This window comes from Anser cygnoides, chromosome Z (assembly GCF_040182565.1).
Source record: "Anser cygnoides isolate HZ-2024a breed goose chromosome Z, Taihu_goose_T2T_genome, whole genome shotgun sequence".
In the NCBI taxonomy this organism is placed as follows: Eukaryota; Metazoa; Chordata; class Aves; order Anseriformes; family Anatidae; genus Anser; species Anser cygnoides.
Genome location: NC_089912.1, coordinates 45544899 through 45572564, shown reverse-complemented (window position 1 = coordinate 45572564; position 27666 = coordinate 45544899). Strand labels below are relative to the sequence as shown.

General features: G+C 35.4%; 1 protein-coding gene across 1 annotated transcript in view; it reads right to left on the bottom strand.

The window, feature by feature from the left end:
* Positions 1–3158: 3158 nt before the first annotated feature.
* LOC106045450 (guanine nucleotide-binding protein G(q) subunit alpha) overlaps positions 3159–27666 on the bottom strand; it is a 142769-nt gene continuing 118261 nt past the window's right edge. Inside the window, exons 6-7 of the mRNA XM_066988741.1 lie at positions 20379–20532; positions 3159–16693 (exon numbers count right to left, since the gene is read on the bottom strand). Coding sequence (XP_066844842.1) covers positions 16503–16693; positions 20379–20532 — 345 coding nt within the window. The 3' untranslated portion in view covers positions 3159–16502. The remainder of the gene's footprint in view (positions 16694–20378; positions 20533–27666) is intronic.

The following is a 27666-nucleotide window of genomic DNA, read 5'->3' as shown; positions in this document are numbered from 1 at the left end:
GGTTCGATGAGGGAGGTAACTTCAGTTATGCTATTTTTAAAAGATTTTTTTTTCCAGGGCTGAAAGTGGCATTTTGTGTAATAATATCGAGAGAGAACTTCAAGGCTCAATGTCTGATACCAACAACATTTCAGTTTTACTCCTTTTTTATGTGTACGTTTCTTACTTAACTATTACTAATATTCCTACCTACTAAGAATGAGAATTGGGAAATCTGTGGTTCTGGACCTTCACAGAGCATGGTCATTTTAACCTGTGAAAAATGGATAAGCAATTTTTATTTGGTAGTGTTTTATATCCACTTTTCTTGGGAGTAAACAGCTATGTTAGATACAGAGATTCAACGAGAAACAGACTCCAAATGTTATACATATATCAAAACCAGGAGATTAAAATAAACTAAATTTTGCACTAACAATCATGTGTGGCTTTTTCTTTAGGTGGGTGGTTTCATTTCTGTTTGTTTTGTTATTTTACACAGTGATAAAATTTCAGTCCAGCTGACTTCTTTATTTTCTTTGGCACTCTGTGTACTTTGTGCATTTCATTGCTCAGTAACTCACAGTAGCTACGCTCCTTAAAAGGAGTAGACTCAGAGAAACCTTCTTGCTGGCCCAAACAAGTTTGACAGGTTTAATGACCCCAAATACTGGTGCAATGAAAAATATCCCAGGTTCAAACATCTTCCCGGGGCACACTGTTTAGTACACTCTTACTCTACAATATAAATGCCTGGATTAAAGGATACTAATTAAAGTAGCACTTAAAAAGTGAACAACTAATTGGATAAAATCACAAAACAATGTAAGTAAGTCTCAAAAGGGAAAACTGGACCTTGCAATAGGAATACTTTGAAAACAACCAGCAGCAGCTCAGGTTTCCTTCTAACTGGTGTCTAAGAGTTATCATAGACAAACTTTGTTAATTGCATGGTAGACTAACCTCATCTTTGCAACATGAAGTTATTTTAAAACTGAAAACAAGGGAAAAATGGTAAGAGCAAAATAAAACTGCTCATGTAGCTGAAGTCATGAAAGGAATAAAAAAGGGAGATGAGCAAATGAGGAAGCAAAGGAATTGTCAGATGATCATTCTCATAAATGGAAGGATAAAAGAAAGAATCCTCTCTTAAATCCTAAGGGTTTACTACATAGGTATATTTTTCCAAGTAACTCCACGTGTACATGCTCTTAGTGGAGTTACTAATGTCTTGTATGGTAAAGGCTTATGGTGGTCAGGAATAAAGGAGCTAATGCATATTTAACTTCAAGCCTGCAAACCTGTTTTTTTTTTTGTTTTGTTTTGTTTTGTTTTTGTTTTTGTTTTTGTTTTAGGAAAGAAAACCCATATTTTGACTATTAAAGCCACTAATTAATATTACATAAATATTTCTGTATCTATATAGGAAATAAAACCACAGTCTCCTGCTAGTGATGGGTCCCAATGGCAGTGTTTAGATTCTGCCAGATTCACATACTTATTTTAAGGTGGTGATAAATAACACATCAAATAACTCCAGGTTCAAAGTGGGACATAGGAACGTACTGGCTTAAAAGATGTTTTGGAAAAATTACATGTTTCTATTGCTGGCAAATACAATAAAGTTTTGCATTTTTATTTTATCTTCTATCACGTAGTCTAAACTTCACTAGCATTGATGCATTACCTCTCACCACAGCCTGCTTGTACAGCCTGTTTTTAGTCTCCCTGCTCCAGCACCCCTATCTGATAGGGAAGGGAGCAATGAATCCATTTGCACTAGATCATACAGTGACTATGGCAAAGCTGGAACAGGAAGCCTGATTATATCACTTCTAGTGCTGCTCTTCAGTTTATCATAAAGCATTCGGTAACATTCGGGCAAATATTTTTGAAAAATTATCGTGTTGTTTACTTTTGCTGACCAATGGCAATGTTTAATTAATTAAACTATAGCTGATAGTGGCACAACAGCCACGCTGTTCCAATCGTCTGGTATTTCTCTCGGAGTTCATGATACATTAAAATATCACATCAAACAGAACAAGAGATCTCCTTCAAACTTTTGGCTGCAAGATATCTGGGTCTGTTTTAGTTCCTACTGAGTATTATTCAGAGTTGTCCCCAGTTACTAATGGATTTGAAAGTATTTAATTGTCTTTCCCCGCAGGTCTGGCATGCATATTTCCTTATTTCTTTGTCCTCATGTTTTACCATGTCTGTAAAACCATGCTGGGCCTACAACATTGCTAATGTACTTTTGTTCCTAACATACTTTAGAATACTTTAAAATATCTGCCTTGCTAGTGTCACCTTATTCCTAAGAGCAGCTTGTACTTAATCTTCCCTTTACCATTGCATATGCTCCCTTCAAATTCCTATGACTTATGATTAGTTTTTAACTTTACTTTTTTTGTGTGTATGACGCATTTTTCCCTTCTCCTAGCAACTGTATCAAGATGAACTCTTAGCCAAATTGCCTTGGTACAGAATCTTTTTATTTTCTTGACCTAACACATTTCTTAAAAATTCTAATTTCTTCTCTAGAGTACACCACGCTTATTTTTCTTCCAGAACTCACTCATAATTTGCCCTAGCCTTGGTAAATTGGCACTTTTTTGAAGTATCAGGCACATAGATTACTTTCAGAATCTCTCTTCTTTTAACACACAATAAATGTAATCGAATTTTTCTTACTGCTTCCTTGCAGTAACTGGTTTCTGGTTAGATGACTAATCTTTTTCACTTAAACTCATTAAAAAAAAAAAAAAGTTTAAAAAGTTTATGCGTATAATTATTAGAAAAAGACTTTTTTTTTTTTTTTTTTTAAATTATTATTGGCTAGGTTCGTTTTCCCCAAAACAAAAGCTTGTATCACAGTATGGGCAGGGGCTTTAGGAGTAATGAGTTGTGTTCTTGTTTCAAGAATTCATGGCTTATAGTATTCTTCCTCTCTTCCTTTCTAACCTTGCCAGCTTTAGTTTTTAATCAATGCATTGGTTTACATGTATTCAATGCCCTCAAAGCTTTGAGTTACCAGGAACTAAATAACGAGAAAAGGTGTGTTTAACTAAAAATGCCCAGCAGGTAGTTTTATGCGTTCTTAGTGCATTGGTTGTAATCAGATATGTTAATGTAAAACCAACATTGATATGGTGTGAGCCATACTGAATGAAGAGTTTTAACTTATTTAAGTGTTTAAATAAGAGTTTATTTAAGAGTTTAATACTGTTAAAGCATAATACTATGCTTATGGATCAGGGTAAAGGAGAACATTTAAAGAATCATATAGGGATAACTGAAGTATGGTCTGAATTGTTGAATCAATGAATTTTGAGCAAAATCTAAGTTGTAACAAGATTCAAAGGAAATAATGAAATTTTATACCAAAGTGAGTTTTAAATACTATATCCCAACAGTATCTTCACACACTCTGAAAGAGCAGGTTAGGAACAAAACAAAGTTATATTTATACATGTCCATTGAATGAAAACAACATAAAATGTCGGGGAAAAAAAATTCTACGTTTAGTAAATGAGTTAGCAGTAAGTAAAAAGCAGTAAGAATGAGTTAATGTGGTTGAAAGTACAAAAACAAAAGAAGAAGGCCTAGAACTTACAATACATTTCAACAGCTGTTATGTTTTTATCAAAAGTGAATGCTGTTTTTTATGAAGATACAGACTGGCTTCCAAAAGACAATACCATTGGTGCATACAAGACCAAGCATTTTATAATTCTAATACATGAAGTTTTGCAAACAAGCCACTGCCAGTAAAACAGATGATTGCCTATCCAACTTAATCACAAGACTCAGAAACATTACTTTTAGATTAATCCAGTTGAAAGAAGTCGAGTAAAGAAGTAAGATAGGAAATTAGTAACAACATTTCTGAAAATGTTTGACATTTCAAAAAGAATTAGACATGTAATGTAAAGTTAGACTTATAAATGTAATACATCGATAAAAGTGATTAAAATTCACACTGATTATTTTGTATAATGGAATACATTAAGGTTGCTGATATAATGTCTCAGCAGCAATGCCATGTCCTGTCAATGTTAATTTATTTCAATGAAGAAAGAAAGGTTAATTTAGCTCAAATTAAAAAAAAAAAAATAAAAATCTATCAGGGAACTGGATTATCAAAAACAGCTGCTAAAGCTGGAGAAAAGTATCTACTGTCAGACTGAGTGATAATTGGCAAAGATAGAGCAATGCCAAGTGATTCTGAGTTCCACCCATAACATTTTGAAATAACCAAATACTATGGCTAGTAATGAAAGAAGTGTAAGCCATATTTAAATTGCTTTCCCTCAAATGTAAATCAGATTAAAACTAGATCTGCTTGTGGTTAGAATGTGTTTCATAAAATCATAGAATAATATGCACAGTGCTCTTGGATATTCCCTGACATTTTTAAATTTTATTTTATTTTTTAACCCTGGTAGACACAAAAACCCATGTTACAAATTGCAAGCTTATCTGAGAAGATACTCAAGGAAGGTCTGGCAATTACCACACTACTCCTCTGAGGATCTCAGGCCAAATATAGACAGATAGTTTTGATCATGAGATATGTATATGCGTTGTGGAAAGTAACATTTAAAAGACTTGTAGTCAAAATAAAATTAGGAAAACATGCTAGTGTCCCCTTGATGTCTTTGAGCCAATCAACAGGAGTGTACATCCAGAGATAAATTAAATATTTTCAATACTACATAAAGGTTGTTCATTACAGAAAACACAAAATTCATACTTATCAAAGACAGTCTGAGCTCTAGCCATGTGTCCCCACCTAAGAGGTCAAACTCACTGACTCCATCATCAAGTTCCTGCTAATGAACTCTATGATCCAGTTTGCAGGTCTGCTCTCATAAATATCAATAATGTGATTCCGGTCGTGTCCTGGGTTTGACTAAAACGGATTGAAAGGCAAAGACTAATTCTAATGTAGAAATAAAAATTTTCCTTTCAGCATGGAGGAAAGTTGTCTTTCTAGTGTACGCAATATACTTGAACAATCCCATTCAGAATTATTGCTACTGGTCTCTTCTCTTGTGTTGACCTACCAGTTGCAGAGTAATTACTATCCCTATTGTTCAATTATTTCTCCTGGAAACTAAAGAGAATAGTTAACTTTTTTTTTTTCTGTTTGTTGGAAAGAAAGTTGGACTATAATCAAGTCTGTCACTTTTTCTGCACAGAATTGTAGGCTTTCTGTTTCTGTAAATTTTTCATCCCAGTAAACCTCTCACCAACTCACTGTCCAACAAAAATCTTAAAATCTGTGAAGTCAAGAAACCAAGCCACTGTGAATGCATTTGATGGCATTCTCCCAGGGTCTGTGCCTGTGCTCTTGACTCATTGTAAATCTACTGTTGTTTTTCCCTAGTCTCTGTAGTCAAATTAGTTGACAAAGTGGCATTCAGAAACTTGAGATTTGTTTTCAAGAGGTTGGGAGAATGTGAGACAGTAAGTCAGAAGACACATCCAGTTCTGACAGAGGACTCATTAGTGGTGAAGGGACAGGTCAGAATGAGACACAGGTGTGTGAAAAATCTCAAGTGGTAAAGCATCTTAACATAGTATTTATTACAGCTGCAAAGGGTTGGGATATAAGCCGGTTTGGCATATCAGTGCTAGAACCATGAGAATACTGGAATTCTGTCTGCATTTTACATTAAAAACTTTCCTGTGGGACTCATTTATTCTCATACTTCTTTCTCTTATCATTTTCTGACACATTTCCTTGTGAACGTGACTTTTCTTAAAGTACTGCAGATAAACTAATTATATTTGTCGCATCAGGTGCTCCACTGAATAAAGAATCAGGCCCAATGGTCTATTATGAATGAGAAAAATTTCTCCATTTAATCAGTACAATTCATTTACATTTCACACAAATAGTGATGTTTGAACAAAACTCTTGATCCTACTTTTCCCTATGCCTTCTGCTTCCAAACTTTAAACTCTCATTTAAAGGCTCTGAATCCAAATAGAATTGGATACTGCATACAACAGAAACATATGCAGTTTTATTATGCTAAGTTATCTAAAAAGGAATAAACGAGTTCAGTGGCCAAAGCCTCAAGAGGCAAAGAACTGATAGTTTGTGATGCGTTGTCCAAATACTTATTAACACATGGTTAGGGAAATGTTGACTGAAGCAATACCTACAGGCCATGCACCTATCCCACCCACCTTGTTTGCCATCTGGTTTGTACAAAGGATGGCACACACCACAGGCTCAGGAAGGAAGGGATGAACATGTGTGTATGTTCTTCATATCCTGAATACCTGAATATCTTTAGTTACTGGCAAATTACATTCTTCTAGCTTTCACTAAAAATGAATGACATTACAAGGGTTTTACATTAGCTTTCTAGAGATTCTTTAAATAGGTAAGCATTATCTGTGTGACATGATAAAATGGCTTAAGTGCTGTGTATGTACATATATACAAATATGTTTGGAAGTGGTTGTGCCTTTCTGAAGTGAAAGATGTTAAAACAGTGTTGCCTAGCTTTAAGTTGTTTGTTATTTTATGTGCCATTTCATAAGTGCCACAGCTCCTGACTTTATAGCTAGGTAGGGTATCATTGTACAGATACAATTTGAACTTGCCTTTTCTTTAATTTCTTTCTTTTCTTGACAGCCTCAACATCTCAGATTTTATTTATTTATTTATTTATTTATTTCTCAGTGTACTTTTGGTCTAAAAATAAGGAGTCACTGAATAAGTGTCCCCCCAAAATAAAGTATTTTCCTGCTGTATCAGTTCAGTGTACAGACATTTCACAGTCATAGTTATTCTCACTATAGATCTCAGTACATACACCTTTAAGAGCACTGTATCATCAGTTACTTCTCTGGCCACTTGAGATATCGTAAACTCCAAATGGGCTAATACAGTACCAGTAAAGGCATCTTCCTGAAGAGCAAGGGTACCTACATATGTCGTGCCACCAGATGGTACAGGCCTGATGTTGTAAGCACAGGCTCAGAATCAATAGCCAGGGATCGTATTCATAATCCTATTGGTCTCCTGCAGACTCAGACGAGAGTAATAAAAACTATTGCTTGGAATGTGAGTGTAGTATGTTATTAGTCTTCTTGGTTGCCCTGGACTTTTTTATTATTTTTATTTTTAAATGAAAATGAGAATGAGAGGTAGAGAGGAAAAAAAAAAAAAAAAGTGAAGTGTGTGTGGTAAATAAATTCTGCTCCTCCAGAAGAGTAGCAGAGCTGCTCTGGCTCCGAATGAAGAAACATCCCAAGCAAAGACTTCCTGCTAAAATTTCCAGCCTTTGGGACCCTGGGTTCACAGGTGGCACAGAAGGTCACAATGATAGCACTGTACCACATAGACATTTCCAAGTAATTGCTAGCATTTTTAATAATGCCCATAGAGTCTTCAGCCAGACTATTCAAGACAGACTTCCATCAGTGGTGGACTTGCATGCTTTCTTTAGCCTTTCTGACTTAAAGAACTGTAACCAGTAAGTAAATATTGGGAAATTTCAGGTGATAGCTCTAACAAAAGCCTTCTCTGAGAAGCAGCTTTGCTTTTCATCACCTCTGTAAAGTCAAATTTTTACTCAAGATTGTCAGGGAGATAAATGAATCCATTTTCATTATTGCAATGGATTGAGCACAGAATTATTGAAAGCAAAAGCTAATTGAATATGAATAGATTGCAGAAAATGAAGTCTGCAGCATCTAACCTTGTATGCCATTGTATTAAATTTCTGGTGGCAGAGACCAGAAATTTTTACTTGCTGTGCAATAAAATAATAAACAAAGGATATACTTGTGGCTCTCTATGACAGCAAATCAAAACATTATGTGCTAGAAAGCTGGGGAAAGGAATTTGCATTCCATTTTTACAGCCTAGCATAAAATTATCTCTCTATTTTCATTAGAATGACTGAATGAAGAATTAAGAAGATATTCTACTACGCTACTGGAGCTACAACCACATTTTCTAATGCTAAGACATAGAAAGTAACTGAGTAATGCATATTTTGCAGATCAGCTAGGGAAATCAGTTTCACTTGCTTGATTTGGGATGCAAAATCAGCCTTCTGTGCCTTGCAGCATTGAACTATTCCCCTCTGTTGCCCTTTCAAGAGGTCATTTTGAATATTCTGCAACTTTATCTATTACTGAACTCTTGAACACCAGAGTAAGCAGGAGACATCTCTTAACATACACTACTTTTGGATTTGTGTGCGTGTGAGAAGTAAGACAAGAATGTTAAAGACAATTGTATGATACATAACCACTTGGGCCATTTTTCTATACTTTCCTCAAAGAGATGTGAAAAACGTCTACACCCTAATAAGTAATATAGAAAAACAATTACATTGCTTTTACCAGTATTAGTCGTAACAGCATTTGAATGCTTCTGGTCAAGAATCTGAATACTATGATTATGTAAATAAGGAAAACTAATTTTTTATTATTTTTCTTTTTGTCTTAGTATCTGTCAAAGTAGCCTGCTGCATTTCAAAAAGAGTAGCTCAATCAGCTAAACTATAGTGATATTACTGATTTATACATTAAAATTAAAGGTTATTAGGCAAGGGCAGTATCCAATATGATTAAGTTAATATCTGTCCTTTTGCCTTACAATTGCACTCAGGTTGCTTAACTTAGGTAAGGTCAGATAAAGCACTGAAGTTCTAAAGTATTTTAAGAAAAACCTTAAATCACGGATTTTACACTGCAGTCAGTTTCTTAACATAGAATAAATCAAGTCTTATAAATAACTGTGAAAATTTACCTTCCATATCCCCCTGAGAAAAGTGGAAATCAAGATGTTGATACACAACGTTGCTCTGACTTCACAAAAGCAGCACTCAGAATAAAACAAATATTCTACACCATGTGGTAACAAATTAATCTCTATTAGACAATAACCAAACTTGTGTGCACATTTAACTGACAATTGTTAAGAGACTCCAGATACTTCATCTTGAGATAAATGGAATTTTATTTTCAGGGAGAGAGTGATTCTTCTTTATAATAAATGTATAAAAGTGCAATATCTTAATTATTTACTGCATGCAACTCATCTTTTTCTGTTAGCATCATATAAAGTAATCTTATGTAATAACTTATCTCTGCAAGAATACATTTGAACTTATTGTCGAATTAATACATCTCTTCAGTTGAGTGCCAGTCTCATCATTGCATGAATCACCTCATACAGGAATGTAGGAAAAAAAGTGAAATTTCAGTAACATTTTGGCAAATACAGTTCTCTATTGACAATGTGAAATGACATATTAAAATGAGTATTTTTGGCCCACTTTGGACCACATTCACCTACTATATTCTTCAGGTAATTGTATTGAAAATATGGAGTTTTGTTTCCTGCAATGCATTTCCACAAGGTTAAATGGTTCTGCCCCTGACTACAGGCACTTTTTATTAGCAGTTTGTCTTTAATTTAGCCAGTATAATCAATTTTGTAGTCATTGTTAGAACTGAATCTGATACCTCAACCAACCTTCTCTGTATGACAAACAGGATAAAGGAAAGATGCAGAAAAATAATCAGAACAAAACGGCAAGAGGGATATGTAATAAGCAAAAAGTGCTGGTCTTCAGCTTTTTTTTTTTTTTCATGCCATCAATTGTTCAGTATCAGCAGAGCAATTTACACTTAATTCAGAAGGATCAGAAAGTATTCTAGAAAGTACATACATAAAGCAGTGCCGTAAAAATATTTTCTTTGGAAGGCAGGAAGCAAGTAATCATTGTGAAAGAGGAGAGTGAATGTGAATAGAGAAGGAGCACCTTGGACAAGGACACAGTAAACCTTGAATGTCACACTCAGCAACATGGCATTTTGAGTATCTAAGAAGGATAGCTATTTATTTATTTATTTGGGGGACGAGGGGGTGGGGATGTGTGTGTGTGTGTACATAATGAAAGCCCAATTCTTACACTTCTCCATCCCTAACAGCAAGTATGCCCTGTTCGCTTCAGTCTGACTACAGTTGGGTTTAGTCCGCATTTACCACAAGCTTGTTATTCTTAGAGGGGAGCAGAAACGTTTTCCTCGCCTTAACATTTCTTTAAGTCTTTTTTTGTTTTGTTTTGTTTTGTTTTTCCTGGATGAAAATACAGTCAAGACCATTCAAAGTGAGACCTTTCCCAAGCCAGAATAGCTAGTAGCCCCTGAGGTGCATAAAATGAAGGTTGTATAGTTTTATATACTACTCACTGTTCACAGAAATCTCAGGATTAGGTTTTAAAAGGAGGGGGAGTCTTGCTTCCTTTTTTTCTAACATCTAAACTTTCTGGTGGTCACACAGTTCTACCTCTTCCATTTAGTCAGGTTAGCATTTCATTTACATTACATCTCAACTGTTGATTAGCTCAAAACTCTGAAAATTAGGCTGCTAGAACAGCAAGAAGAGCAAAAATGACTTTTTTTTTTTTTTTTTCCCCCACCCTGTTTATTGGCTGACCAACTGTCAGGGCTGACACAAGGGAGAGGTAAAAGACTACACTGCTGAGACTTGGAGCTGAACAGAACTTAGAGGGTAGCTCTTTGTGGTAGCAATGAGCTATGAGACTGCAATTTCTGGGCCTTGTGAAACTTCACTGCTACTGGTACCAGATACATTCCTGAGGAGCTGGCAATTGTGTATGTTGTGGCACACTAAGTTTTCTCAGTCTATAAATACTCTGGAACTGTAAGGAGTTTGGGACAGCACAGTACAAAGCGGTTGTCAATCAGGTGGTATGATCATAGTATGTGATCTACGTTTATATCACAACCATGCACAATTCATCACAGTTTCTACATCTATTTAACATATCTTAAATACCACAACTTACACTTTATTTTTGTTGATGTTACCATCACTGAGACATAAAGGTAAAACAAATCCTTCCTCACTGATCCTTCTCCCTTACATTCTGCACCAGGAAAGAAAAATCTATAGCAATTCACTGAAGCCCTTATTTAGGAAAATTACTTGGATTCCAAGAATCTTATTTGAATTGTTGTAATCACATAATAGAAAACAAATTCATTTTTGCAAGTGGCCTGAAATTCTGTTTCTTCTGTAATGAAAGTTTGAGATCCACTGACTGTTGATCAGATATGAGCCAGACTCCTGAAAAGCAACATGCAGGCATCTTTCCATTATTCCTATCATGATTTAGGCAAACAAAAAGATCAAAAAAAAAAAATCTGCTCTTGCAGTAGAACTGCGATCAACCAAATGCTTAAGAAATTCATCTACAAACTCTGAAAGTTTTCTATTAACGAGATATAGATTTGTTACTTCTTTTCCCCCATGCTTCTGAGTTTCCATTGTATGCAAGCCAAAAAAGCCCATTATTAATACTGTCAAATAACTGTCTCCATTTTGCCAAACCTTAAATGTTTTGAACCATCTGGCTGTTATAAAGTTATTCTGGAAATTCTACTATTTAGACAATGAGGAGCGAGCATGTATAACTAAAAAAGTAATCACAGAGTAACACATCTATCCAACATTTATCGTAATAAGAAATATTTTGGGAGAACAATAAGCCCAAGTAGTATTTAAGAAAAGCTAGATTTCAAGGAATTAAGATACTATAGTACAAAGTTATGGCCAAAAATACTGTATTTTTAACCAGCTACATTTTTGAGGGCCAGTAATTGTACAATATGAGTTGTTTGTTTTGCCTTTTTTTTTTTAAATCTCAAACCACTATTTCTGTCTATCAAACAACAGACAATACATGCATTTAAATGACACTTTAAGAACAGCAAATATGATCTTTATTTTTAAATACTGTAAATTTAAAAATGTATCTGACACCAACACCACCTCCCCTACCCTCCCTCCCCCCTCCCCCGGCCAAAAAAAAAAGAAAAAGTCAAATAAGGATTTCCTACAGCATGGTAAATGAGGAATCCAGCAACAGACTTCAGCTTAGACTGTATTTTGAGAGAAAAAAAAAAAACAAACAACAACGAACAAAACAAACAAACAAAAAAAAACACCACAGCTTTACAGTAAGATTGATCTGGTTTACTTGATCATGTATTTTTTTTACACTGTCTTCAAAATCCCCTTTATTCCTTTTTTTCCCCTGCAGCATGGCTACTGTGAAAAAGCTCAAGTGAAACTTACAGTAAAATCACTTTAACTAGCTAAATAATGACTGGATTATTGATTACATGGAGATGTTTCTGTTTTGATTGATACAACTCAAAATGTTATGGGTAAATACAAGTCAAAAAAGAGGAAATATCGATAACTCTTTGAAACAAAACATGGTTTTGCAAGATCTCTACTGACCTAACAAATTAGGCAGGGACAGATGGCTTCAGTGGTCTAATGCATACTAAATTTTAGAATGTATGGTTTATGTCAAAACAGGTACTGTATATTTACAGAAGTGTGAATTTCTAAATTACAGTAGTTGACTACCTACACCAGGCCATTTTAACTTCCTGTGTTATGATGGTTCTCCAAAACGCATTGACTTTACTGGTCTCCTAACTAGAGGTAGGTCATTTGTAGGCCTTGTTAATATGCTGTGCACACTTCATTAGTTTACTAAAGCAATAGTATGCAGGATAACCATGCACAGAGCTCCAACAACAGCAGCACGTATAATAAATTATTTGGGTAATTTTTATTTTTTTCATGTGGGTTAACATGTCTTTGTTTTCTCCTAGTACTTCATTCTTTTATGAAGAATGTGTAGCAAGGCAAGGATTATTCGGTTGAGTAATCTGAAAGTCTTTTGCACCTTACAACCAAAGGCTGGGAGTCTAGCAACGTCTTTATATGCAGCCCTTTTCCCCCTATTTAAAGTTTTTGCAAATCATGCAGTCAATTCTGACTGATATCCAGCATAAAAAGTCTCCTCCATGTTCAAACTTAAAAAAGTGATTCACAATCATGTGGCAGTATGATTAAAAATTACAGTTCATACACCTTGACAATCAAAAGAGTCTGAATTATAAAAAGTAAACTGCCCTTATAGCTGCATCACCCTATATATGTAAGGACAGTGCCAGTTGACTTGTGAAAAAGGCAAGTTTAAGGTTTCTGTAAAACACATATTACAGCTTTCTTGTGCTAGCGAACATCTAGAATACACAGGTTCCCATGACGTTTTCCTTCCCTCCTCCCCCATTTATGACATTCAAAGAAATCACATAATTTTGGCAAAGTTAAAAGGGTTTCGGTCTTATTTTTGCCTTCAGCTTCATGTTAGAGGCACAAACTTCTAGACTCAAGCACTATAAGGCATAGTAGAAACCACCAATTAAAACAACAGCAACGACAACAACACAACAACAACAACAACAACGGAATATATTGCAAGTGGGAACAGCTGTGTCATTTAAAAAGGAAATGCTTCTGTAAACTGTCACACTGCAATGCTGTGTTAGGTGATTCATGTAAAGCTTGCCTTGGCATGCTGTTTTTTTTTTCTTTTTTTTTTTTTTTTTCAGAACATGCTCAAATGATCTAAACACTGCCACAGGTTCAACTTACCTAAAATATACCAGAAGTAGCCTAGTGGCACACACTCTTGAAAACTTTTGCAATCACAATATAACTATAAAGCATGAGTAAACTTTTGTTTTTTATACAAAACTTAGAACCACATTTCCTTCTCCCACACCCAATATCCCATAACAAAAATCAAAACAAAACAAAAAGAAGCTCCGCCAAACCATACCTTTGTTAGACACCACTGGCTTTTTTCTTTTTTTTTTTTTTCTTTTTTTTCTGGCTACAGTTTTATTTATATCACTGACACCAGCATGGCCAATGTATTCCCAGGTTAAAAGAAGGGATATTATCAACAATGGAACTGTAAAATAAGAAGCTCTGTTGCATTTACAGCAAGACCAGGACGAATTTTGTAATGCCGTATATAAGACTAACTGTTCTGATCACCTATTTAAAATGTCAGTGTCATTTTTTATAACCTACATCTATCTGCTTTAGCTTTATTAATTAAAATGCTTTAACACCTTATAATTCTTAACAATAGTGACTTTTTGGTTGTTGTTGTTATATCTAAAGTTTATGGAATTTCTGAAATACTGTATAATTGATCTGTTTTTTTTTTTTTTCAGGGAAACAGCATGTACCCACTATTACTTATGTGCAATGGCTTGAATCATCTCTAAATTCACTTTTCTAATAAAAAACTCTTAGAAAGGTAAAAGTAATCTAATGAAAATCTGCCAAAAATAAATTAAATTTGTATTTAAGAGCTTACGTTCCAATCCTATATATAACGGCTTAAGTTCTTCTAATAAAACTGGTTTCTAAATCTGTATAAAGCCCTGACAAGCTTTAAGCAGTTTCAAATACGAATGGCCTCTGTCTGGGTGTCTCCAATTTACTTCTACTCAGGAATGTGCAAATGATTTTATACAGCACGATGCTAGTACCACTCTGTACTATAGTATTTTTTTGTTTTGTAAATAAAAAACAACAACAAATCCCTAGTCAGAAATAAACTGACAAAATTTACATTCTTCTCTCTTAAAAAAGTAAATAAAATAACATTATTTAAAATGTGAATTAGCTATAAGACATACAATACAATTACATAGATACATATCAATACAGCACATTCAATTTGCCAAAAATTAATGATTACAAAGCCAATATGGATGCTGCCATATATATATATAGATGTATGTACAATGATTATAGCATTCATAATTGCACTATACCTACAACCAGTTTTAAATTACAAGGTGTTTTATGAGGGAGCAAAAAATAGCAACTGTTCTTATTATTTTTGTTTTGGAGTTGGGAGGGTTAAAGATGAAAAACGTCTCATTAGTATTTATTGTTAACTTTGGTAATCAACTAATAAGCCATTCTTTTTTCCACCTCCCATACGCTGCTATAAGGCAGCAATTTCTGTGTTAAGTGCACTCTAGTGCTAATTGGCATTGCAGATATTCAATCTAATTATATGTCTGACCTCTGAGTCTTCTGTAGCTTGCTAGCAATCATGCACCTGGTCAAAAAACACCTTTCAACTTAAGCTGCAGAATAAAGGCTCATCAATGTGTGCTGCATTTTTGTTGTTAAAAAATTGCACATTAAAATTTCAAGAATGATTTTCTCACTGTTTCATTTACATTAATAAATCTTTTCTAAAGAACATCGAGAGAGGCTATTTTGATGAAAGCCTATCGAATGTCTATGAATCAGTTAACAAGCAACCTTATCAGGAAAGGTTCCCTGTTGTGATCTCTCATCAATAATTTCTTGTTGTACAACTAAATGTGCCTTGATATTATTACAGAAACCAATCTCATGCCATACCTGACATAAAGAGAGATTTAAACTGTCTTTAAAATAGTAGACCATATGCATGTGCATGGTGCACCTTGTAGCGTATTCACTCACACTGTTGTTTTTGGCATTTGCAAATGGAATGCTTTCCAAAAAAGGGAACAAGGAGCTGAAAATGTTTGGCAGTTGACTCAATCAGGTCAGTTCCCAACCCATCAGTTTGGCATTTCAATCGGTATCTTATGTTTTAAGAGTATTGATTTTATAAAAAGCCAGATTTGGCAACATTAATTTTATACAATAAAAATAATTTTTCTACTGTGGAAAAAAATTAAAAAGCTCTAACTTAAGAAAAAAACACACAACTGAAGAAAGAAAAAAGAAACAAAAACACTGTTTCAGGCTGTAGCCACTGGGGAAAATGTAGTGTCTATGACATTTCTGTTTGGCATTTGTGAATAAAAGAGAGAAAAAATGGCACATGGCAATTAAAAAGAGATTCTATCGTATTCCATGTACATCCTAGGTTGTGTCTTAATTATTTCATTACTGTCTTCTGTGCATCTTTCCAAAATGTGAAAATGATTAAATTTAGTATCCATACGCAACTATAAATCTATTTTGAAATTCCAATATTGTAGTCCCAAAAGTGAAGACAGAACGAAAACACCCATGTCAAGAATTTAAAAATCACAGTATCAATACTTTTGATCCTTCAGAGAAAGTACATACTGTAAAATTAGAATGGACTGATGACTTAAATTCTGCTGATAGCATTTTCCTGACCAAATCACTCAACAGAAAATATTTTACCCAGGAACGTAACTGGGAAAAAAGGCCATTGTACCTTTAAAAAGATAAAGAAGAAGGGGAAGGAGGGAGAGAGAGAGGGTCAGGGAAACAGGAAATCAGCTTGATTTTGCTTCAATAGCAAAAATCTGCTATCCTTTGTAAGTGTATGACTGAGAATTTAAAACACATTGAGTCACAAGGTTTTGCCTAAAAAATGAGGAAATGTGCTGTGAATGTACTTCAGCATCTTTTGGTTTTCCTCCAAATAGTTTAAATAAAATCATAATATTAACTACAAACTCTGTGGACATTCACAGAGTCCAGGCCAACAATAAATTAGTATTATGCAAATTGTTTTCACAGATAATACAGTCCCTCTTGTGTATCTTCAATCACGCAAAGTTGGTTCTGGAGGGCCTTGTAGGCACAGTTAGACCAGGTTGTACTCCTTCAGGTTTAACTGAAGGATCGTGTCCTTGACAGCAGCAAAGACGAAGCGGATATTCTCTGTGTCTGTAGCGCATGTGAAGTGGGAGTAGATAATTTTGTCACTGTCTGGATTCAGGTCTACGAACATCTTCAGGATGAACTCTCGTGCTGCTTGTGCATCCCGCTGTGGTCCTTTTAATAAGGAAGAGAAAATTAGTTTCCTTACAGTCAATTCAATATTTGAACTTCTTTAACAGTGAACTATTTGGAGCAGAATATGGAAGAAAGACTCAGTCTGTGATCCTCACGTAAGAGGAGAATGGAAACCTTTTACAAATAAATGCTATCATATACTGGCTACTTTCCTCTGTGAAGGAACTGTTAAAAATAAAGACAGAAGGGAATTCCAGAAGTTCATCACATCAGAGCTATCACATCAGAGTTTTATTTTTCCTGTGGATCATCTTTCTTTCTTAAGATAACTTTTAAAATGGAGTGATGAAATGGGTGGTTTATAACCACACAGAATGAATAAAAGAATGATGAAATCCCTAAAATAAATCCTTAAAAACTTTAACAGAATTGGCGAGTTTCAGTATACACCTACTATTTTAAATTACACTTAAGTTCTTTTAGCACTGCAAAATGTATTTGTTGTATGACGATTTCAATAGGTAACACAATGAAGCTGTATCCTCAACTGGTATGACACTGTCATCAACAGAACCTCATTTACATTAGAGATAATAAAATACACATGCTCTCCAGCTGAAGCTGTTCAACAGCAAAAAGTTCATGTTCTAACAATTCAACTGCTGTCTAAATTACAAGAACGAACCTATTTCATCTATATTAAAGTTGTAATTCTGAGAAGGATGCAGACTCTATGCAACCAAACCCCATGTTTAGTTTTACACAGGACAGAAGGTAAAATAGTGACTTCCAGCGTAGCACAGTGAAGATTCATTCATATTCACAGCCCAACGAGCAGAGCAGGAGCAAGAATGACAGCTGTTGTTCTCCTGTGCTGCAATTCTATTCCAATGCAATTTTCATAGGGCATTACTCCCTTGCTCCCCTGTTTCTGGAATGCAGGTTTCTACAGAATATCTATGTTTTCTGTGCTGTCTCCTCCTCTTATTCTTCTCATTAGTCCCGGTCTTGTTACATGGCAATATAAATACCTGCGTTCTGCTGTTACATATAACTCTGTCCTTCAGTACTTATGAAATCTTTACTTTAGGGAGTTACCAAGTACACATGTATTTTTCAGTAACTGGATAATAAAATTTATTTTTAATACTTCAAGCTTACAACTGCAAACGTTTCTAATGTGGGTAACTTCATAAAAATTAGGTAGCAAAAGCACGGAAGAGGAATCACATGCTCCCCAGTATCTATCAGCTGCAAATCCTTCTGAATATATGGATATATGCACATGAACATATATATATATAAATAAACATATACAGACTACCCATTTTCTAAAACTTAGGCATGTACACAGATTTGTAAGCTCTCTAAGACAGGGCGGAGGACTTTTCAACATTTTTACAGCTTCTACACAAACTGGATTCTAGCTTGGTCACCCAGGCTCAAAAGTAACAGCAGCAACTGTTCACACTACAAATATACCAAATTTATTAAGAAACTCTTAGACTTTCAAAGACAATGATTTCTTCAAAATAAACCATTTATAATTCTAATCAACTTTCTAGAATTTTGTTAATGCAGTTTTGCAGTAGCTAGACACTGTCTGTCTCTTAAAATCTTCTGAACTATTCAAAGCCTTTAATCATTTGCTAACCTGATGACACCTGTGCTGATGATATAATATAATTTAAATTTTTTACTTTACTACAGTTCAAGCATGGAAAATTGAGGTTTAAAAAGAAAGATTACTGCCTCAGGACTTTAGAAAGAAACAGGATGTTAGATTTATACTGCTAAGTGGTTATGATCTAAATAACATGGAGACTTTGAAAGTAATTGCCATATAAATCAGTTTTCTTGTCTGCTACAGTCTCTGCATGACATACTCAAGACTATGAGTGTACAACACTATGCAAGAAGTACTGCATCAATGTTTCTCATTCTTTGCTCCCAAGTATGTCCCTTTTTGTCTTTGTTTCCTCTCCCACCTCTTCATTCCTTCTGTAAGTCAAGCCTACTAGTACTAGCTGTGAAAGGATGACTTCATGTGATACACTGACACTTGAGCATGTCTCAGTACTCATTTCAATGCTTCCAGTACTGCCTAACAAAACCGCTTAGAGTAATTTAAAACAGTTCAATTTGCCATCCTGGCTTGCAGTTCTCATCCCTATGCTACCTTCACCACTCTGCTGTTAAATGGGAAAACAGAAGGGAGAAGTGATCCAACTGAAAAATATCTAATTCTGATCACTTCCTCAAACTTGCCCACCACTCACATTCACAGTGTACTGGGACAGTGGAGGACACCACACTGTGACCTGCAAGCCTTTGACTGTAACTCCACTTTGCCACCAGAAGATATCAGATCAAACCATAACCTTGTCCAGCAAGATCTGCAGAATTAAGAGACAAAGACACTTCAAGACTTCCAGGTCTGCATTCCAACAGTTCCACCTTTATGAAAAGCTCTTCATAAACCCTTTTTTCCATCACCCATAGCAAAAGGCAGGAGAAATTGGGTTGAACTGAAATGAGTGGTTGAGTTTTGTCTGTGTTTTCTGGACACATATCTAACACAGATGTTATCTCCTTCTAAGTGGTGATAACAGAATGGCCTGTAGTCTTCTCATATTCCAGGATGTCACCTAGGGAACTTGTGAATATGACATAAACTTGCACCAATGAGAATCTTTTCTATTTAACTGCTAGTTCTCTTCTGCACTATGAAACTAAACTCACTTGAGAATAATGCAATCTGATCCTGCAGGCTGTTTGCTGTGAACAGATAACTTTCCCTGAAACAGGAAAACAAAGTTGTAAATTTTTCCTATTATTACTCTCCAATTTTTAACATGAGAGATAATCTTTTATTCAGCTTTCAAAACTGCTGTCCACTCCCTGGTGGGAAAAAAGAGATTTATTTTTTTTAAAAAAAAAGAAGGGCGTTTAGTTTTCAGTCCTTTTATCATATGAATTTGATTTTGTTTGTTTTGAAGGCCTCCACTCACTTAACTTAGCTGTCTACCTCAAGAGAACTCTCTGAAAGTTTTATTTCTCTGTTTTATTATGATTTATTTATGATCTATGTATTTTTTCTGAGAAAGCACATTAGAACTTCACATAAGTGATGTAAAATTAGTATCAAAAGAAGTTTTTTTAAAAAAGGTACAATAAAAGGTTACAAAGAGTGATACTAGTTTCCAGTTTCTGGTAACTAGTGTTACCAGAGAGCTTGTAACACTGCTTTGAACAAAACCAGCTTTAAACAAAACCAAACTTCAAAAAGAGAGTATGCCAGACAATAAATGAAAATGAGGAATACATTTTCACTTATTTTTATACTTCAGCTTCAGCTTTTATACTTCAGTTCCAATGCTCACTCCAACGTATGAGAACAAACAGAATTTTGTCCATTGCTAATGTGATAATACTTACTTGAACATTAACCATTTCCCATGAAATGTACTGCCATCCTACCCACAATTAATAACAATACAAAATTAAATCCTAGCAATCTAAAAAATCCCACAGAACTTCAATTGCATTTTAAAAAATTCCATGATTGAAAACTCTAAAGCACTTTTTTTCCCTTTTTTTTTTCTTTTTTTTTTGTTGTTAAAGAGCAAAACATCTCAACAGATCTATCTGTCTACCATTTGGACAAGACTATGACATTTTGTCAGTATAAACACAGCATGAGCTCTGATGTCATTATACTTACCATCATACTCTGGAAAATAATCAACTAGATGGGAGTACATAATTTTCTCCTCTAAGAGATCTTTCTTATTTAAGAACAGAATAACTGAAGAGTTCTGGAACCATGGATATGTGATAATTGTCCGAAAGAGCGCTTTGCTTTCTTCCATTCGATTCTGCAACAAAAAAGAGAGGAATTTAAATGGTCAATAAAATAATAAAACCAAAAACAACAAACAATTTGAAATCAACTCGTGCAATCTCATTTTAGTTGGTAACAGATCCATTTTGCACCTTCCTAACAAAATGGATGGTTTAAGTGATTCAGCTACAACTGACAAGTAAGCAGGTAATTAAATATGCAGGTATTTTCCTTTTGCAAAGTCAACTCAGCAAGCATAAGTATTCTTAAAACACAGGCCACGAATGTGAATGCCAGAACAGATACAGATGTAAAGTCTGAATATGCATAGTTATGACCAGCTAACGAGCTTTTGGGTATTGAAATGCATGTGATTCATGGAAGGGACAAGTATACCAAAACAAGATATATCAACAAATTCGAGGTTTACAAACATTACTTATTTTACAAGACATTTCTGAACTCCAAATGCAGAGTACATTTAATTCATAGAAAGATCAGCTTTAATACACTTGCTAGTAATTAGTTATAGAATCATAGAATCATAGAATATCCTGAGTTGGAAGGGACCCTTAAGGATCATCAAGTCCAACTCTTGATACCGCACAGGTCTACCCAAAAGTTCAGACCATGTGACTAAGTGCACAGTCCAATCTCTTCTTAAATTCAGACAGTTCTGAGAACACGTCCTGTATGTCAAAGGCTTATAATAAAAACTTAATGTGAATTGGTAAATTTGTTTCTAACATCATTGGGTTAGCCTTTATTTTATTGCCTAACTGTTCCTTAACTGCACTTTTTGTTATAGCTGAAATGTAAGCAAAGCCTACATTTCTATTTGTAATGATTTTCTGACATGGTAAAATTAATTATGATTTGATATAATTTTGAAAAGGTTAGGCTGACATCATGTGGCTGATGTCAGAGTCAGAACAAAGCAAGTTGAAAACCAGGAATTAACTTCCTCTTTTTTATTACTATTATTTAACGGAGCTGCTCTCTCAAAAGAACAGTTTCACCACCAACAAGAAGGCTGCAGATTCTGCTTTTGTTCAGCCAGGGAACAATCTGTCAGAAAATTCAGACAATCCATAAAATTTTACAGCATGCTGCAGTGATGGATGAAAATGGATAGTGAAATGTATAGATTGAATAGTTAACACAGAGGAGTGAAATCTTTGCTTTCTTCCAGTCAGGTCTTATGAGTCACACTGATTTCAACCGTGCCAGGATTTCATTCAGAGAGGAGAAAAACTGAAATATCAGTAGAGCTGAGCATAAAACTTAAATCCTTCTATTAATTGTTAATCAGACTTCTCATATTCTGTATGGATTTCTTGTCTACATAAACGCTTATAGAGAGGTAATGGGAACACCACAGGATCGGTTTTCACTTTCATAGCCTTATGAAAAATATAAGGCAATGTAAACCTATAAACTGCTGTTTCAATTCTATATATTTACCTGAACTAATCAGCACTTGGTATCTTCTAATGTGACACTCAGATAGTGAAAAGGCTTCATGACTTGATTAGCAATGTTATTTCACAATAAATTTATCAGCTATTGAAAACTTCTCAGTAAGAAAAGTGCACAGAAAACACAAAGAAATTGCTCTTCTAGAGTAAGCATTCCCCCTCTACAAAAAACAAACCTTCATAAGTGCTGCAGCATTTCAAACTGTAATTTTGATTTTTTTCCATATACATAATACAGAATTGCAAAGATAAAATAAATGAGCTTTGATAAACTTATGACACTTCTCTCAGGAGAGCTAAGAAAACTGTGTTTTGCATAAATGGTTATTAGACACAGAGCACATTTTCATTTTCTGTTTGAAAGGGATGCCAAACAAGATGAAATAGAAAAGGCATGCAGACTAAAACTACAATGATATCATGCCTAAAACAATTTCTGGCATCTAATCCAGCTACATTAACTCTGTAAGTGTTCTGTATCATGAAGATACCAGAGGACAGGCATAATAAACAACAAAATGTTGTCTTCAATGTAAAGATTATACCTTTATTTATTTGTTAAGTATGAATCCTTTATAATATGAATTCCACATACTCTTTTTTTTTCTTTCTTTCTTTCTTTTTTTTTTTTTTTGCTATTACAAATTTATAAATTTATCTAAAGTCCCTTTGGACTTGATTTGAGGCATCTTATTTAAACCTCTCCTTGATTTAGTAAAGATACCACCTGACAAACAGATCAGAGGTGAAGCAGGTTTCTATGATTTCAAAGAGAGTTCCATTAATTTAAAACCAATCCTGCCAAAAAAGGAGACTCCCTACTATGAAGGCAGTGTAAAAGAGATGCCAAATAGTAAAAATAATAAATGTAATTAATGTTTATATTAAAGGAAATAATTACAGCCTTGAGAAATCATTTACAGAAGTGGTCTGTAAGTGTAATCTAACAAAATGGAAAGAAGGTTGAACTGCTTTAGAAAAATACATAGTTCAGGATGGCAGTAACTGAAATCAGTGTAATAGTACCAGATTATCCCAGCCTCCTTCACTTCACTGTATTCATTAGTACAATCACAAGCTTCATTTCTAAAGAAGCTGCTTGTCTCCAAAATTCATCCAGTTAAATGCATTTCCAGGAAGAGCCATGCTAAATATGAATCTATGACTGAATCTGGGAGAGTACACTTTAAAGAGGCAACACCAGTAGATTGCTGCCCTTGCTGAGTTTGCATTAAATTATCCAGTCCAAAACAAAATCAACAGGAGGTCAGAGAATTTTGGGAATGAAAAATGATTAAAAATGCAAACTGCATTGAAAGAACCCACTGAAGTAGAATGAATTCTTATAGTACAATTCTTATGGTATTATTTCAGAGTGTACATCATTACAGAAAAGCCCTTACAGCATCTTGAATGAAGCACACAGCAGCAATTAAGATATCTGGAAGGCTGCAGAAACATTTTCTAAAGAGTTGCTAAGGGGCATAAGCTGTCCAAATCAGTCAAGAAAAAGATCACTCTTTTTGATATTGACAGGTTCATGAATTTCCTTGATCCTTCCCGAGAAAAGTATCACTCAATATTATGATCTACCCTGCAACGGGGTGGGGGTGGGGAACGACACTTTAGCTATCACTAGTTATCTTCTCTGATTGTAAGTCTCATTGCAATGTTCTGCAGTCATCTATACCCTCACAAAAGACACATAAGACAGTACCACTAGAACATCAAGAGGACAGATCTGTAAATGCAGATTTCACATCTTTCACGTAGTTAACAAGAGTATCTTGCAAAGCTTCGTAAATATGTTAGTTAAGAAAATTTCATTTTAGTTCATTTCATGACATTCATAACTTTATGAATAAGTTACTAAATAACCGCTGCAGTCAATGTTATTTCACTGGAGGGAATGATAAATCTTAGATGGAATAATGTAATGAAGGAATTGTCCATGAGCTTGTCTGTTGTCTCTAATAGTTGTATAAACTGGTGTAATACAATTATTGTCTTCTACAGCTCTTGCTTGTTTTAGCATCTGTAATGTCCATGGGGATCCTCTGAGTGAAAAGTGTCAGGTATGTCTGACAGCATTGTAAACTACATAGCAGTTATTGCAGTGATGTTACATTAACATCGTAACTTAGACATCTAAAGATCAAACCAAGGAATTTTTTTTTTTCAAAAAATACATAAATGAATTATGTCAACTCTGTTCTTTTCTGATGTTGCCGTTTTTTTTTTTTTACCTGTATTAACCATAGACCTACTAAAAATATTGTGTTTGAGAACCCAAAGGGACTCAGAAGAGGGGAAAAAAGCCAGTAACATATGTCCTAAATTTATATTCACTTAAAAAAACAAACAAACAAACAAACAAAAAACTAACTAACAAAACCACTTATTCTTTTTTCTGTCTTCTTGGTGCCACAAACTGAACTCACAGGATGGACACTATTATCAAGGTGTGATAAAACAAAGTACTTAAGTACTTAAGCACTGTAAAGACCTAATGTGTCTTCTCTGAAGAAAAGACAGGCACTCATTGTATGTTGACCGTATGTCTTCTCTTGGTGTGTAGTTGTAACGAATGAAAGTAAGGAGTCTTAACTCTTCTGTTCCCTCCCAGTAATTCCCCTATTCAGGTGCGCTGTCTTCCCAAAACTGAGCCCTTTCTTAGAAACTAAATAAAAATGCTTACTAATTGCCTGAATTATGGGAAATCTCAATGGCTCTTTCCTTTTTTCTGTCCTTAAGAGGAAGGTAGAGAGAATCTCATTAAATACACGTTAAACTCCCCACACTTTTCAAAAACTGTCCCAACTGCCAGCACTGTAAACTTGAAATTAATATTTATCATTACAAAAAAAGATTGACCTCTTCCTTCCAATCCAAATACTGAATTAAACCGTTAGCAAACAGTTTCATAGTTTCTGTTTTAACAGAGGAGAGTCAGGAAGCTTCAAAGAAAGCAAATGGACAACAACAACAACAACAAAACCCACAGATTTAATATTATAGCTTAAATATTAATGGAAAGTGATGGACTTTCTAGGAAAATACTGTATTTGGAAATTAAGGATTGCTTTTGTTAAACATGCCACTAAACAACTCAGCATAGTTACAATCAATATCAAGTGCAGTCAATATTTGTGGGGGTAGCTGAACAATATCCAACACAAGCCCTGAAGGCAAAAATTATGAGAAGAATTAAGTTCTTACGTTATTAACATGTAAAGAACATGGATTCAGCAAAGCCACTCCTTTGCTTAACATTAAGCATAAGATCATGATCCCACATGCTGTTAGGAAAACGTCTAAAGGAAAATACCATTATATGCTCTTCTACTTCTATCATATAGAAGGAAGGCTCTGCAGGAGGATCTGGATAGGCTGGAACGATGGGCTGAGGTCAACTGTATGAAGTTCAACAAGGCCAAGTGCCGGGTCCTGCACCTGGGGCGCAACAACCCCAAGCAGCGCTACAGGCTGGGAGATGAGTGGCTGGAAAGCTGCCTGGCCGAGAAGGACCTGGGAGTACTGGTTGATAGGCAGCTGAATATGAGCCAGCATGTGCTCAAGTGGCCAAGAAGGCCAAGAGCATCCTGGCCTGTATAAGCAGCAGTGTGGCCAGCAGGTCTAGGGAGGTGATTGTCCCCCTGTACTCGGCTCTGGTGAGGCCACACCTCGAGTACTGTGTCCAGTTTTGGGTCTCTCGCTACAAGAAGGACGTCGAGGTGCTCGAGAGAGTCCAGAGAAGGGCGACGAAGCTGGTGAGGGGTCTGGAGAACAAGTCTTACGAGGAGCGGCTGAGGGAGCTGGGGTTGTTTAGCCTGGAGAAGAGGAGGCTCAGGGGCGACCTTATCGCTCTCTATAGGTACCTTAAAGGAGGCTGTAGCGAGGTGGGGGCTGGTCTATTCTCCCACGTGCCTGGTGACAGGACGAGGGGGAATGGGCTAAAGTTGCACCAGGGGAGGTTTAGGTTGGATGTTAGGAAGAACTTCTTTACTGAAAGGCTTGTTAGGCATTGGAATGGGCTGCCCAGGGAGGTGGTTGAGTCACCATCCCTGGAGGTCTTTAAAAGACGTTTAGATGTAGCCCTTAGTGATATGGTTTAGTGGAGGACTTGTTAGTGTTAGGGCTGAGGTTGGACTAGATGATTGGAGGTCTCTTCCAACCTAGACGATTCTGTGATTCTGTGATATGCTCTTTCCCTTCTAAGAATCTATTCCTAAGAGGGAACCTCCCATATTCTCTGTGTTAAGACACTAAGACACCTATATTTGGAGAAGAATTTTGCCTTTGTTTCACCAGAATCTACTCATCATAAAATTAGTAACAGCAATCTACAATTCCAGAATCAAATTTTTCATATAACAATACTACTGATCTTACTCAATACGTATTCAGAGTCCGGCTACATGGATGGCTTCAGAGTAAGGTCTACATCTATAAACAGTGCAGTTAAGATGACAGAAGTTACCCCTATAATCTAGGAGAACACACAGACCATGACTAAGTACATACACACTGGCAGGGATGCTGCTGCTTTGCTGATACCAGTAAGAACCATACAACACAAATGAGTAACAGACACATACTTAATCTGTTTAAATGTAAAGAGCTGCAATTGCTCACAGTGGCTCTCACACATCTTCTAACTGAAACACCTCTGAAATGGGAGCAGAGTATCAACCCTGAAATGTTGGCTGGAAAGCAAATTCAGAGCTCACCTACTGCAGCTTTTTATTTATGTAGGCTATTGGCAACACAGGAGCAGGTCAGTCATTGCTTTGTCTCAAGCACTCTTGAAAGCCTCTACAGATAGAGGCTTCACCACTTCTCTGCTTTCCTTTTCCCACTGATAGACATTCAAGGTAAAAGTGTTTCCTAATAAACAACCTGAACCTCCCAACCATTTGTGTCCTTTGCTTTTTGCTATATTGTCTACCTAGAAGAGCTTGGCTCCATGGCACACTTGCAACTCTTCAAATATTTGCTGGCAAGTATTAGCCTCCTCTTCACCAGACTGAATGTGTTAAGGTCACTCCCCCAGTCTTCATAGGACATGGGCCCTGGACCGTTCATAGCTTTCCCTACAGTTGATGTGATCATGAAATTGCATTTATAAATCTTTTGTAGTGACTCCACATGGAAATGGAAGGAAATTGTATTAAGGATGATGAATAGACGTTTTGCTATTTTATCACTCAGATGTGTAGCCCATAGATGTTTTGCAGTAATTGAAAGATGGCCTAGAGATTTTTAAGTAGATTTTATCTGCTTGAGCAGATAAAGCAAGATAGGTCCTTAATGTATCTTAACAGGCTAAATATTCTAACATGGCTTTACTATCTTATTTTAGAATGATTCAAGGATTAATCCCAAAATATTCATTTTTTGACTCATCAATCTCTGCTTAGCCTTCTGCAGTCTTTCATCCCTTTGTTTATTCAATGTCTAGGAGCAAAGTAACTTTTACAGACTTCATGGCAGATAACACTATTTTTGTTACACAAGTCATTTCTCCAACAATACTGCTGATCATTCCTTAAAATTTCTCCCAATTTTCTGTTGCTAATAATAGCTTGTACCACTGCATGCTCAACATTTCCTTCATTAAACATACGCAACATTACTATCATACTATTTTAAATCAGTTTAACTAAAGAATGTTTGACAACACAAAATTG